Source organism: Loxodonta africana, chromosome X (genome assembly GCF_030014295.1).
Source record: "Loxodonta africana isolate mLoxAfr1 chromosome X, mLoxAfr1.hap2, whole genome shotgun sequence".
Classification (NCBI taxonomy): Eukaryota; Metazoa; Chordata; class Mammalia; order Proboscidea; family Elephantidae; genus Loxodonta; species Loxodonta africana.
In genome coordinates, this window is record NC_087369.1 from 178,026,825 (window position 1) to 178,042,690 (window position 15,866).

General features: G+C 38.2%; 1 protein-coding gene across 1 annotated transcript in view; it reads right to left on the reverse strand.

Annotated features, from left to right (window-relative positions):
• Positions 1–2,756: 2,756 nt before the first annotated feature.
• CLIC2 (chloride intracellular channel 2) overlaps positions 2,757–15,866 on the reverse strand; it is a 42,330-nt gene continuing 29,220 nt past the window's right edge. The window contains exons 4-6 of the mRNA XM_003421743.4: positions 5,026–5,132; positions 4,220–4,401; positions 2,757–3,402 (exon numbers count right to left, since the gene is read on the reverse strand). Coding sequence (XP_003421791.1) covers positions 3,241–3,402; positions 4,220–4,401; positions 5,026–5,132 — 451 coding nt within the window. The 3' untranslated portion in view covers positions 2,757–3,240. The remainder of the gene's footprint in view (positions 3,403–4,219; positions 4,402–5,025; positions 5,133–15,866) is intronic.

Consider the following 15,866-nt stretch of genomic DNA (forward strand, 5'->3'; position numbering starts at 1 on the left):
AGAGAACCTAGCCTAAGGCAGTGTTCATAAACAGCCCTTTTGAAGTTTCCTAACTGATGGCAGCTAGCAACTAGATCCACTATCTCCTCCTCTGCTGAATGTCACAAGGTCTCATTTTCTTCACCTGAATATCTCAGGCCCCTCCTCCCCTGCTAACCACAAAACAAATCTTGGAGGTAGTCTTAGGCTGTAACGTCTAGAAGAGAAAGCCTATCCCAGACAGTGGCTGCTATACACTTACCTCCTTCTTTCTTATAAGTGGTAGTCTTGTTTTAAAATTCTGATTCTATGGGGATATTTTCTTCCCACCACAATTTGGTATAATTGGCAGAATCTTGAGTGAAATGAGCCCCAAGAACAGTAGAGGTGATCTATAGGATGTGGGCCACGTTCACGTATTAGGGCTGCTTGATGTCTTAGGAAACCCTGGTGGCATAGTGGTTTAGTGCTACAGTTTGATTCCACCAGGCACTCCTTGGAAACTCTATAGGGCAGTTCTACTCTGTCCTATAGGGTCTCTATGAGTCAGAATTGACTCAATGGCAACAGGTTTGACGTCTTACTTTCCTATCTTCCTCTCTACCTCCCCTCTACCTCCTGGGGATGCTGCGGATAAGGTCTGTACCTGGATTGTTTGCAGTTCAGAAAGGCTTTGACATTTTAGGAGTGCGTCAGGCAATTTGCCTGTCTTCTGTTTACTTGTCTATGTTTCCCCTCTCCAATGGGACTCCGCCACCAGATAGGGTCTAGTTTTTCCTCCTTAGCTAGATAGACTTCTACGGGTGTCCCTCGGTTAAAGAATCAGAAAGCGAGCTCTGCCTGTGTTTGATTCATTTTAAATTCATTATGATCTCTCTTCTTCAGGATGCCGGGAAGTATCATTATAAGAAATATCAATTAGCTTTTACTGTCTAACAAACCAACCCAAAAACTAGTGGTGGATTAAAATAACATTAATTTGTTAAATACTTCATTAATTCATTATTTCTCTTTTACCTTGACTCTGTGGTTTCCAAGGTCAGGACTTTGGGCCCTTTCTCAGCTTGACATTAATTCTTTACTCATTGTCTTACTTTTCCTTGAACCTATTAAAAAACTACTTTATTTAAATTTTACCTCAACTCTACCCTTCCTGCAAACCCCATAATAACCTTATATTTTCCTTTGTTCCAGTAGACTCAGGTGTGCTGGTAGTTTTCCCAGATGGTTGCTGCTAAATCGGCCTCTCTCTGAAATGTGTCAGGAAGTAGGGCTGAGAGTGCTGTCCTCCCCCATTTCCCTCAAGGGCTTTGCAGTCAGAGCACCTGAACTCTTCACCATACCTTCCTTTCCTATTATCACATGCCCTGGACAATTACCAAAAAAATTGTGTTTCTCTTCGCAGAAGAGTTGAGGACCCTTCTTAGATTAAAATAATAATAGTAATAGAAAGGGAGAAACATGACAATGATAAATGGAAAAAATGGAGTATATTGCAAGATACCTGTATACTTATAAATATTTTTTGTTAGCTATCGTAAAGTTATTTTTGTTTTAAAAAATCCTGTTTCAACTACTAGCACCAGAAAATAAAGAAATGTGGCTAATAAAAGGATAGATTTGAATAATCTGAAATTACTTTAACATGTGTTTCAGTACGCGGAGGTGTTGAATGCTGTTCTAAGACTAGTTGGTCTTGATCTCTTTCTACATCTGATTTTCTTAATCATTCCTTTAGAGTTTGCCTCTCTGATGTGCTCACTCTTTGATTTCATTATTCGTATTAGAAATAAACTCAAGTATCTATTAAACTAACAGAAATGTAAAATTGTTTTAATAATTTGAATGGAAATGTTTTCTAAGCAGCGGTTTAGGATTGTGGCCCTACTTACTGTATCTTTCATAAATACCATGTGCGTTATACATATTTTGCCAACCATGCAACCCCCTTTGCATTATTTTCATAAGCATGCTATGCCAATTTTTTTTTCACATGTTGCTGACTTCCATTCCTATTTCTGATCACATGGAAACTTCACCTAAGGTAGGTATTGATTTTGTATTACTTTGTTTACTGGTAGATCAAAAATGATTTACAAAATTGAACTTTTGCAATTTCCTGATGAAATATCATCATCATTCTCGTGAATGGAGCAGTGGGACACCATGTTGAAACCAAAGAGGATGTGTCATGTGTGTATCAGTTTGGCTGGGCCATGATTCCCAGTACTGTTTTGAATTTCCTATAGGTTGTAAATCCTGCCTCTATGATGTTAATGAGGGAGGAAGGGCAGCAGTTGTGTTAGGGAGGCAGAACTCAATCTACAAGATTAGATTGTGTCTTGAGGCGATCTCTTGAGATATAAAAAAGAGAAGCAAGCAGAGAGATGGGGGACCTCATACCACCAAGGAAGAAGCACCAGGAGCAGAGCTCATCCTTTGGAACTGGGTTCCCTGCGTGGAGCAACTCCTAGTCTAGGGAAAGATTAATGAGGAGGCCGACAGAGAGAGAAAGACTTCACCTGGAGCTGACACCCTGAATTTGGACTTCTAGCCTACTAGACTGTGAGAAAATAAATTTCTCTTTGTTAAAGCCATCCACTTGTGATATTTCGGTTATAACAGCACTAGATGACTAAGACAGTATGAGTGAAAGAAGAACTACAAAAGTAACATTTTTGGACTGTTTTTATACACATAAGCAGGAGATTAAAGAAAATAAACAGAATGAAAGAAAATGAACAGAACAATATTATTTACCTGTAGTATGGGGGAACGAGTGAACGGGGCCGAAATTCACTTTAGGAAATGTCATGGGACATGTGTGGTGTATGTATGGTCATGCTATGCCAGAACCGTTTTACTGAATTTCATAATTTCCATGCATTATATGTGTGGGTGCATTATTTGTGAAAAATACAGCATATAATTTGTAACTGCAGATATCTATTTAGTTTACACGCAATGTCTTCCAGGAATTCAAGCAAAAAACAAAACATCTTGATGCTTTCCATGTCATTCAAGATTGTGGTGGTTATGCCACAGGCATAAAGAAAATGAAGGAAAAGTATGAAGATCTGTACAATACACAGCGGGCAGATGGTTTGCAGCTAACTAGGTACAGAAAATACAGAGTTCTTTTTAATGAGTGTTGGTTAGAGGAAACAGTATTTGCCATATTCTCGTTTCTAAAAACCTTTCTAATATGACAACAAATGAAATCTGATAACAAAGAGAACTTTTCCTGCTGGAAAAGCTATCCTAACTCTTCTGTTTAGCCACACTTGCATAGGTATTTTCAATTTCTTTGGCTTCAGGACACGTGTGGGTAAATTCTTCACGGGCATAGGCATTGTGGAGATAGCGCCAGACTCCTGAGAATTCTGCTGGAATGTCAAAGTCACGGTATTTTTTGGCAGCAACCTTGAGTTTTGGAAGAAAGAAGACAAATCAGTTGGTCATAAAAGGAATGAGTAATATGCCTACTATGTAGAATCACGTCTCAAAAATTAAGATCATTGAGGACATCTAATCTACTCAAAGTGTACTTTAAAATAAACTACGGTTCCTTAAAGAATCTTGGATTTGCTACTTTAATGTTTTGTCTACCAATGTAGACAAAGCTTTATGCTTGCAATCATATCTTTATATTGATACTTTATTTAATTATGAATATATTTAGAGGAAGGGAACATAGAAAAGGTGCACATATCTTCCCCAGCAGACTAAGAACATTTTTAGGGCCATGGTTATATCTAATTACTTCACGTATTCTCTGTGTCTGGCATAGGGCCTGGGATAAAGTACTGTTTAATAAATATTTGTTAAATTAATGACTAAATCATTATAATAATATTAGTAGTCCACATTTTTATCACTTGTTATGATGTAGGTACAGTTCTAAGCATTTTACGTGTTTTAATTTAGTTAATTCTCTCTCTTTTTTTTTTAATTCTCTCAACAATTATGTGAAATAAGTAGTACTGTTGCTCTCGTTTTATAGACAAGGCAGTGGAAAACACCTTCTGATTTAGAAAGAAACGAGAAGTTTTTGTGCTTCTCAGAGGAGGCCATTAGGAATCTTTTCTCTGAGGAGCAAAAGGAGATATACACTATTTATTGATGATGATGATAATGAAGACATCACATAACAACCTCACACTGGAAGGTCACTGTGTTTTCGTGCTGGCAACTCACAAACCCTTCCCAAAACTATTCAGCCTGCCTTATAAAAACTTACTTTAATAATATTCAGTTTGGGTAACAAGTTGCAGTCAGCCAGTGTCAGCTGATCTCCATCCAAGAACAATCTTCTGGAAACCGTGAGTTCCTCAGCACTGCCTGGATCAATTTCATCCAAAAGTGGGGTGTTTAAGTAGTCATCCAGACGCTTAAATTCTCTGAGCAGAGATTTCTCAAAATCTGAAGCAATGAAGTCTTAGGTCACTTATAAATGTTTCATCTTCATGAGTAAATACATTCTTACTATGCTTTTCACACATTTAGACATCTCTAGCTATGCATGTTGCCTACTCTGGCTCGTCAACATCTATTTAGAATGCCTTAACTGATCACTGATGAGACAGAGTCAGATGTTTAATCAAATGGTGATTGAAAACATTTTTGGGCTTTTCTTGGGAAGGTGCATTGAGAGGAGAGTCAAAGAAAGAAGGAAAAGTGATATATGTTAGTGTTTTACACAGAAAGCAGAAAGTGGGAGACTGATAGCTCTCGTGACTCACTTTAGAGGATAGTAAACATATTCAAGGATGTTTATGGGAGATGGTAGATGCTACCGTTTAAAGAACCTTAAAGTTAATATGCCAATGCTCTAATTGAGTTCAGTTGATAATTTCAATATTGAATCTTGAGTTCTAAATCTAATAAAACTTCATGCAAGGGAATTTCAGAGGACAGAAATGAGAGGAAGAAAGCAGGCTGTTCCTCAACATATACTATATCTTCAGGAAAACTCATTTTAATTGAGTGAGAATATGAGAGTGAACATATGAGTGACAAAAATAGACTTAAAGAAAGGTGTCTTACTCTTATTTGCTTCCTTTTGCGTATTCTTAATGTATGCAGAAAACTTGGCAAAGAGATTACAGCCCACATCAAAGGATTCCTTGTATTTGGGGCTCAGGTGAGGATACCTTAAAAAGAAACACCACTGAACTATCATTCACACATACATAACAAGGCAGAGATGCGGTGTCTATAGAGACAAGATAGGGAAATATAGTTTGCACTTACTGAGAATGGAGCCCTGGTGGTGCAGTTGTTAACTTTCGATGGCTAACTGAAAGGTCCTCGATTTGAATCCACCATTCACTCCTTGGAAACCCTGTGGGGCAGTTCTACTCTGTCCTATCGGGTAGCTATGAGTTGGAATGGACTCGTTAGCAAAGGTTTTTTTTTTTTTTAATACTGAGAATGGAGGCTTTGGAAAATTTTACTGGAAGCTGAAGTTTCCAATAGATCTCTCATTAGAATATACAGTTTTCTCCCAATCTCAGAATACTTTACTTTCTAAAATCACTTTTCTAGAATTCAAAGCTCATTCATCCGTAGAAACAATGCTTCAAATGGTAGTTATGTTCCCATACTTGCTCCTAAAAGCCTATCTGGCAGACGGTATGGTGGTAATACTATATATTTTCAAAGATAAGTAGTAGAAAAATATATATATAATTTCAAATATTTTAACTTACAAAATGAAGTGATAAAGAGGCTAGAAAAAGATAAGAAAGTAATGTCTCCATGTATCGAAGTAAGGGAGAACTAAGGGAATTCTCTCACCAATTGTCTGCCAATAAATTTGAAACTTAGAAGAAAATTGCCAATTATCCTAAAATGTATATTGCTAAACAAAAAGAACTCAAGAATAATAAATCTCAATAGACATATAATCATTAAAGAAATAGAATATATAGTTTAAAATACATTCACCAGGACAAAAATAAAAAGCATCAGGACAAGATTTTTTTTTAATAATTTTTATTGTGCTTTAAGTGAAAGTTTACAAATCAAGTCAGTCCCTCACACAAAAACTTATACACACCCTGCTCCATACTCCCAATTACTCTCCCCCTAATGATACAGCCCACTCCCTCCCTCCACTCTCTCTTTTCGTATCCATTTCATGAGCTTCTAACCACCTCTACCCTCTCATCTCCTGTCCACCCAGGAGATACCAACATAGTCTCAAGTGTCCACCTGATCCAAGAAGCTCACTCCTCACCAGCATCCCTCTCCAACCCATTGTCCACTTCAATCCCTGTCTGAAGAGTTGGCTTAGGGAATGGCTCCTGTCCTGGGCCAACAGAAGGTCTGGGGGCCATGACAACTGGGGTCCTTCCAGTCTCAGTCAGAGCATTAAGTCTGGTCTTTTTATGAGAATTTGGGGTCTGCATCCCACTGCTCTCCTGCTCCCTCAGGGCTTCTCTGTTGTGTTCCCTGTCAGGGCAGTCATTGGTTGTAGCCGGGCACCATCTAGTTCTTCTGGTCTCAGGATGATGTAGTCTCTGGTTCATGTGGCCCTTTCTGTCTCTCGGGCTCATAATCACCTTGTGTCCTTGATGTTCTTCATTCTCCTTTGATCCAGGTGGGTTGAGACTCATTGATGCATCTTAGATGGCTGCTTGCTAGCCTTTAAGACCCCAGACGCCACTCTTCAAAGTGGGATGCAGAATGTTTTCTTAATAGATTTTATTATGCCAATTGACTTAGATGTCCCCTGAAACCATGGTCCCCAAACCCTGCCCCTGCTACGCTGGCCTTCGAAGCATTCAGTTTATTCAGAAAACTGCTTTTGGTTGAGTCCCGCTGTGCCGACCTCCCCTGCATTGTGTGCTGTCTTTCCCTTCACCTAAAGTAGTTCTTATCTACTATCTAATTAGTGAATATCTCTCTCCCACCCTCCCACCCCCTCTCATAACCACAGAAGAGTGTTTTCTTCTCAGTTTAAACTATTTCTCAAGTTCTTATAATAGTGGTTTTTTTTATATACAATACTTGTCCTTTTGAAACTAATTTCACTCAGCATAATGCCTTCCAGATTCCTCCATGTTATGAAATGTTTCACAGATTCCTCGCTGTTCTTTATCGATGCGTAGTATTCCATTGTGTGAATATACCATAATTTATCCATTCATCTGTTGTTGGGCACCTTGGTTGTTTCCATCTTTTTGCTATTGAAACAGTGCTGCAATAAACATGGGCGTGCATATACCTGTTCGTGTAAACACTCTTATTTGTCTAGGATATATTCCGAGGAGTGGGATTTCTGGGTAGTATGGTAGTTCTATTTCTAGCTTTTTAAGGAAGCACCAAATTCATTTCCAAGGTGGTTTTACCATTTTACATTCCCACCAGCAGTGTATAAGTGTTCCAATCACTCCACAGCCTCTCCAACATTTATTATTTTGTGTTTTTTGGATTAATGCCAGCCTTGTTGGATTGAGATGAAGTCTCATTGTAGTTTTGATTTGCATTTCTCTAATGGCTAATGATCGAGAGCATTTCCTCAGGTATCTGTTAGCTGCCTGAATGTCTTCTTTAGTGAAGTGTCTATTCATATATTGGGTTATTTGTCTTTTTGTAGTTGAGTTTTTGCAGTATCATGTAGATTTTAGAGATCAGGTGCTGATCAGAAATGTCATAGCTAAAAACTTTTTCCCAGTCTGCAGGTAGTCTTTTTACTCTTTTTGTGAAGTCTTTGGATGAGCATAGGTGTTTTTGATTTTTAGGAGCTCCCAGTTATCCAGTTTTTCTTCTGCATTGTTAGTAATGTTTTGTATACTGTTTATGCCGTGTATTAGGGCTTGTAACGTTGTCCCTATTTTTTCTTCCATGATCTTTATTGTTTTAGATTTTATATTTAGGTCTTTGATCCATTTTGAGCTCATTTTTGTGCATGGAGTGAGGTATGGGTCTTGTTTCATTTTTTTGCAGTTGGATATCCAGTTATGCCAGCACAATTTGTTAAACAGACTGTCTTTTCCCCATTTAACTGTTTTGGGGCCTTTGTCAAATATCAACTGCTCATATGTGGATGGATTTATGTCTGGATTCTCAATTCTGTTCCATTGGTCTATGTATCTGTTGCTGTACCACTACCAGGCTGTTTTGACTACTGTGTGTTTATACAATAGGTTCTAAAATCAGGTAGAGTGAGGCCTCCCACTTCCCTCTTCTTTTTTAGTAATGCTTTATTTATCAGCGGTCTCTTTCTCTTCCACGTGAAGTTGATGATTTGTTTCTCCATCTCATTGAAAAATGTCATTGGAATTTAGGTCAGAATTGCATTGTATCTATAGATCGCTTTCGGTAGAATGGACGTTTTTATAATGTTAGGTTTTCCTATCCGTGAGCAAGGTATGTTTTTCCACTTATGCAAGTCTCTTTTGGTTTCTTGCAGAAGTGGACTATAGTTTTCTTTGTATAAGTCTTTTACATCTCTGGTAAGATTTATTCCTAAGTATTTTATCTTCTTGGGGGCTACCGTAAATGGCATTGATTTGGTGATTTCCTCTTCGATGTTCTTTTTGTTGGTGTAGAGGAATCCAACTGATTTTTGTATGTTTATCTTGTATCCTGATACTCTGCTGAACTCTTCTGTTAGTTTTGGTAGTTTTCTGGAGGATTCCATAGGGTTTTCTGTGTATAAGATCATGTCATCCACAAATAGAGATAAATTTACTTCTTCCTTGCCAATCTGGATGCCCTTTATTTCTTTATCTAGCCTAATTGCTCTGGCTAGGACCTCCAACACAATGTTGAATAAGAGTGGTGATAAAGGGCATCCTTGCCTGGTTCCCCTTCTCAAGGGGAATGCTTTCAGGCTCTCTCCATTTAGGGTGATGTTGGCTGTTGGCTTTGTATAAATGCCCTTTATTATGTTGAGGAATTTTCCTTCTATTCCTATTTTGCTGAGAGTTTTTATCATGAATGGGTGTTGAACGTTGTCAAATGCCTTTTCTGCATCAATTGATAAAATTATATGATTCTTTTCTTTTGTTTTATTTATGTGGTGGATTACATTAATTGTTTTTCTAATGTTGAACCCTCCCTGTATACCTGGTGTGAATCCCAGTTGGTCATGGTGAATTATTTTTTTGATATGCTGTTGAATTCTGTTGGCTAGAATTTTGTTGATGATTTTCGCATCTATGTTCATGAGGGGTATAGGTCTATAATTTTCTTTTTTTGTAGTGTCTTTACCTGGTTTTGGTATCAGGGATTTGCTGGATTCATAATATGAGTTTGGTAATATTCCGTCCTTTTTTATGCTCTGAAATACCTTTAGTAGTAGTGGTGTTACCTCTTCTCTGAGAGTTTGGTAGAACTCGGCAGTGAAGCCGTCCTGACCAGGGCTTTTTTTTGTTGGGAGTTTTTTGATTACCTTTTCAATCTCTTCTTTTGTTATGGTTCTATTTTGTTGTACTATCTCTGCGTTAGTTTAGGTAGGTAGTGTGTTTCTAGGAATTCATCCATTTCTTCTAGGCTTTCTAATTTGTTAGAGTACAATTTTTCATAGTAATCTGATGTGATTCTTTTAATTTCAGTTCGGTCTGTTGTAATATCGCCCATCTCATTTCTTATTTGGGTTATTTGCTTCCTCCCTGTTTTTCTTTTGTCAGTTTGGCCAGTGGCTTATCAATTTTGTTGATTTTTTCAAAGAACCAGCTTTTGGTCTTGTTAATTCTTTCAATTGACTTTTCTGTTTTCTATTTCATTTAGTTCTGCTCTCATTTTTATTATTTGTTTTCTTCTGGTGCCTGAGGGTTTCTTTTGTTGCTCTCTTTCTATTTGTTCAAGTTGCAGGGATAATTATTTGATTGTGGCCCTTTCTTCTTTTTGGATGTGTGCATTCGTTGATATAAATTGGCCTCTGAGCACCACTTTTGCTGTGTCCAAAATGTTCTGATAGGAAGTGTTTTCATTCTCATTGGATTCTCTGTTGTGCTTGTTGTTGTTAGGTGCTGTAGAGTCGGTTCCTACTCATAGCGACCGTATGCACAACAGAACAAAATAATGCCCAGTCCTGCGCCATCCTTACAGTGGTTGTTATGGTTGAGCTCATTGTTGCAGCCACTGTGTCAATCCACCTCGTTGAGAGTCTTCCTCTTTTCCGCTGACCCTGTACTCTACCAAGCATGATGTCCTTCTCCAGGCACTGATCCTTCCTGACAACATTTCCAAAGTATATAAGACGCAGTCTCACCATCCTTGCCTCTAAGGAGCATTCTGGCTGCACTTCTTCCAAGGCAGGTTTGTTTGTTCTTTTGGCAGTCCATGGTATATTCAATATTCTTCGGCAACACCATAATTAAAAGGCGTCAACTCTTCTTCGGCCTTCCTTATTCACTGTCCAGCTTTCACATGCATATGATGCGATCGAAAATACCATGGCTTGGGTCAGGCGCACCTTAGTCTTCAGGGTGACATCTTTGCTCTTCAACATTTGAAGAGGTCCTTTGCAGCAGATTTACCCAATGCAGTGCGGTGCGTCTTTTGATTTCTTGACTGCTGCTTCCATGGCTGTTGATTGTGGATCCAAGTAAAATGACATCCTTGACAACTTCAATCTTTTCTCCGTTTATCATGATGCTGCTCATTGGTCTGGTTGTGAGGATTTTTGTTTTCTTTATGTTGAGGTACAATGCATACTGAAGGCTGTGGCCTTTTGATCTTCATTAGTAAGTGCTTCAAGTCCTCTTCACTTTCAGCAAGCAAGGTTGTGTCGTCTGCATAACACAGGTTGTTAATGAGTCTTCCTCCAGTCCTGATGCCCTGTTCTTCTTCATATAGTCCAGCTTCTCAGATTATTTGCTCAGCATACAGAGTAAATAGATATGGTGAAAGAATACAACCCTGACACACACCATTCCTGACTTTAAACCAATCAGTATCCCCATGTTCTGTCCAAACAACTGCCTCCTGATCTATGTAAAGGTTCCTCATGAGCACAATTAAGTGTTCCGGAATTCCCATTCTTCGTAGTGTTATCCATAGTTTGTTATGATCCACACAGTTGAATGCCTTTGCATAGTCAATAAAACACAGGTAAACATCCTTCTGGTATTCTCTGCTTTCAGCCAGGAGCCATCTGACATCAGCAATGATATCCCTGGTTCCACGTCTTCTTCTGAAACCGGCCTGAATTTCTGGCAGTTCGCTGTTGATGTACTGCTGCAGCCGTTTTTGAATGATCTTCAGCAAAATTTTGCTTGCGTGTGATATTAATGATATTGTTCTATAATTTCCACATTCGGTTGGATCACCTTTCTTGGGACTAGGCATAAATATGGATCTCTTCCAGTCAGTTGGCCAGGAAGCTGTCTTCCATGTTTCTTGGCATAGACGAGTGAGCACCTCCAGCGCTGCATCTGTTTGTTGAAACATCTCAGTGGATATTCCATCAATTCCTGGAGCCTTGCTTTTCACCAATGCCTTCAGAGCAACTTGGACTTCTTCCTTCAGTGCCATCGGTACCTGATCATATGCCACCTCTTGAAATGGTTGAACATCAACTAATTCTTTTTGCTATAATGACTCTGTGTATTCCTTCCATCTTCTTTTGATGCTTCCTGGGTCTTTTAATATTTTCCCCATGGAATCCTTCACTATTGCAACTCGAGGCTTGAATTTTTTCTTCAGTTCTTTCAGCGTGAGAAACGCTGAGCGTATTATTCCCTTTTGGTTTTCCATCTCTCGTTCTTTGCACATGTCATTATAGTACTTTAATTTGTCTTCTTGAGATGCCCTTCGAAATCTTCTGTTCAGTTCTTTTACTTCATTAATTCTTCCTTTTGCTTTAGCTGCTCAACACTCAAGAGCAAGTTTCAGAGTCTCCTCTGACATCCTTCTTGGTCTTTTCTTTCTTTCCTGTCTTTTCTTTGACCTCTTGCTTTCTTCATGTATGGTATCCTTGCACAACTCATCTAGTCTTCGGTCACTAGTGTTGAAGGCGTCAAATCTATTCTTCAGATGGTCTCTAAATTCAGATGGGATATACTCAAGGTCATATTTTGTCTCTCGTGGACTTGCTCTGATTTTCTTCCATTTCAGCTTGAACTTCCATATGAGCAATTGATGGTCCATTCCACAGTCGGCCCCTGGCCTTTTTCTAGACTGATGATATTGAGCTTTTCCATCATCTCTTTCCACAGATATAGTCAATTTGATTTCTGTGTGTTCCATCTGACAAGGGCCGTGAGTATAGTCTCCGTTTGTGTTGGTAAAAGAAGGTATTTGCAATGAAGAAGCCGTTGATCTTGCAAAATTCTATCATTCGATCTCTGGCATTTTTTCTGTCACCAAGGCCATGTTTTCCGACTAGTGATCCTTCTTCTTTGTTTCCAACTTTTGCATTCCAATCGCCAGTAATTATCAATGCATCTTGATTGCATGTTCGATCAATTTCACACTGTAGCAGCTGATAAAAATCTTCTATTTCTTCATCTTTGGCCCTAGTGGTTGGTGTGTAAATTTAAATAATAATCATATGAACGGGTCTTCCTTGTAGGCATATGGATATTATCCTAATACTGACAGCATTGTACTTCAGCATAGATCTTGAAACCTCCTTTTTGATGATGAATGCAACACCATGCCTTTTCGAGTTGTCATTCCCAGCATAGTAGACTATGTGATTGTCCTAGTCAAAATGGCCAATACCAGTCCATTTCAGCTCACTAATGCCTAGGATATTGATGTTTATGCATTCCATTTCATTTTTGATGATTTCCAATTTTCCTAGATTCATACTTTGTACATTACAGTTTCTGATTATTAATGGATGTTTGCAGCTGTTTCTTCTCATTTTTAGTGGTGCCACATCAGCAAATGAAGGTCCCGAAAGCTTTACTCCATCCACGTCATTAAGGTCGACTCCACTTTGAGGAGACAGGTCTTACCCAGTCATCTTTTGAGTGCCTTCCAGCCTGGGGGCTCATCTTCCAGCACTATATCAGACAATGTTCCACTGCTATTCATAAGGTTTTTACTGGGTAATGCTTTTTAGAAGTAGACTGCCGGGTCCTTCTTCCTAGTCCGTCTTAGTCTGGAAGCTCAGCCGAAACCTGTCCTCCATGGGTGACCCTGCTGGTATCTGAATACCAGTGGCATAGCTTCAGCATCACAGCAACACGGAAGTCCCCACAGTATGAAAAACTGAGAGACACGTGGGGGAATGTCTTCTAAAATCCAGTCTTTTCTGAGCAGGGTATTGTTCAGTTTCTACATGTTTGATTTCTTTTTCGTGCTTTTCCTGTTATCGATTTCCACTTTTATGGCCTTATCATCAGAGAAGATGCTTTGTAATATTTCAATGTTTTGGATTCTGCTAAGCCTTATTTTATGACCTAAGATGTGGTCCATTCTAGAGAATGTTCCATGTGCACTAGAAAAGAAAGTATACTTGGCTTCTGTTGGGTGGAGTGTTCTGTATATGTCTATGAGGTCAAGTTGGTTGATTGTGGCATTTACATCTTCCGTGTCTTTATTGAGCTTCTTTCTGGATGTCCTGTCCTTCACTGAAAGTGGTGTGTTGAAGTCTCCTACTATTATTGTGGAGCTGTCTATCTCACTTTTCAATGCTGATAGAGTTTGTTTTATGTATCTTGCAGCCCCGTCATTGGGTGCATAAATATTTAATATGGTTATATCTTCTTGGTGTATTGTCCCTTTAGTCCTTATATAGTGTACTTTCTTATTCTTTAGGTTGGATTTAACTTTAAAGTCTATTTTGTCAGAAATTAATATTGCCACTCCTGCTTTTTTTTGATTGTTGTTTCCTTGATATATATTTTTTTCATCCTTTGGGTTTTAGTTTGTTTGTATCTCTAAGTCTAAGGTGTGTCTCTTGTAGGCAGCATATACACGGATCGTGTTTTTTAATCCATTCTGCCACTCTCTGTCTGTTTATTGGTGCATTTAGTCCATTTACATTCAGCATAATTATGGATAGGAATGAATTTAGTGCTATGATTTTGATGTCTTTTTTTGTGTGTTGTTGACAGTTTCTTTTTCCCACTTAATTTTATGTGCTGGGTAGATTTTCTCTATATATTTTCCTTTCCTCATATTTGTTGTTGTGGATTTTGTTTCTGCTGAGTCTCTATTTTTTTCTTGGATTTTATTTTGATGGATAAGATACTTTCTCTCCTTTGTGGTTATCTTATTATTTACCCCTATTTTTCTAAATTTAAACCTAACGTTTATTTCTTTGTATCACCATATCTTCCTCTCCATATGGAAGGTCTATGATTACATTTCTTAAAAATAAAAATTTTTAATTTTTTAAAAATTTCTTAGTCCCTTTTTATTATTTTAATGTTGTTTTCTTTTATATAATAACACCGCTGTTAACCTGTTTTGAGCTTTTTTTTTTATAATCTTGCTTTGTTTTTTTGGGTTTCCCTGTCTGGGTTGACTGCTGGGTGCTCTGCTCAGTGTTGTAGTCTTGGGTTGATACCTGATATTATTGATTTTCTAACCAAAGAACTCCCTTTGGTATTTCTTGTACTTTTGGTTTGGTTTTTATGAATTCCCTAAACTTGTGTTTATCTGGAAATGTCTTAATTTCACCTTCAGATTTAAGAGACAGTTTTGATGGATATATGATTCTTGGCAGGCAATTTTTTTCCTTCAATTTTTTAAATATGTCATTCCATTGCCTTCTTGCCTGCATGGTTTCTGCCAAGTAGTCTGAGCTTATTCTTATTGGCTCTCCTTTGTAGGTGACTTTTTGTTTATCCCTCAATGCTCTTATAATTCTCTCTTTATCTTTGGTTTTGGCAAGTTTGATTATAATATGTCTTGGTGACTTTGTTTTAAAATCTACCTTATGTGGAGTTCGATGAACATCTTGGATAGATATCTTCTCATCTTTCATGATATCAGGGAAGTTTTCTGCCAAGAAATCTTCAACAATTCTCTCTGTATTTTCTGTTATCCCTCCCTGTTCTGGTACTCCAATCACTCGTGGGTTATTTCTCTGGATAGAGTCCCACATGACTCTTAAGGTCTCTTCATTTTTTTTAATTCTTTTATCTGATTTTTCTTCAAATATATTAATGCCAAGTGATTTATCTTCGAGTTCAGAAATGCTGGCTTCTACTTGCTCAATTCTGCTCCTCTGACTTTCTATTGGGTTGTCTACTTCTGTAATTTTATTGTTAATCTTCTGAATTTCTGACTGCTGTCTGTCTATGGATTTTTCCAGCTTATTAAACTTTTCATTATGTTCCTGAATAATCTTTCTAATTTCTTCAGTTGCTTTATCTGTGTGTTTCTTGGCTTGTTCTGTGCATTGTCTCATTTCCTTCCTGATGTCTTGAAGGGTTCTGTATATTAAACTTTTGTATTCTGCATCTGGTGATTCCAGGAATGCACTTTCATCTAAAAGATCCCTAGATTCTTTGTTTTGAGAGCTTGTTGAAGTGATCATGGTCTGTTTTTTTATGTGACTTGATATTGACTGTTGTCTCCGAGCCATCTATAAGTTATTGTATTAGTTTATTCTTGCTTACTGTGTCGTAGCTTCTTGCTTTGTTTTGTCTTGATATACCCAAATGGGTTGCTTGAGTGAGCTAGCTTGATTATTTTTGCCTCTGGAGCTCTTACGTCCTGTCCCCAGATGGCTAGAGCTGTTTTCAGGTGTATCAGTCTAGCGGTCTATTCACTTTTCTTGTATGAATTCAGGTCAGGTTTCCAGGTAGCTGATCATCAAGTGTGTGGTACAGGCTCTGTCCTACAGTCTTAGAGGGGCAGGGGTGATTGGCGTATATACCCATATCTGATTGCAGCAAGGGGTCACACTCTGAACAAGGCAGGGAGTTGAGAACCAACCCCCGAGTTTCTTTGAGGAAAGCATGCCCCTG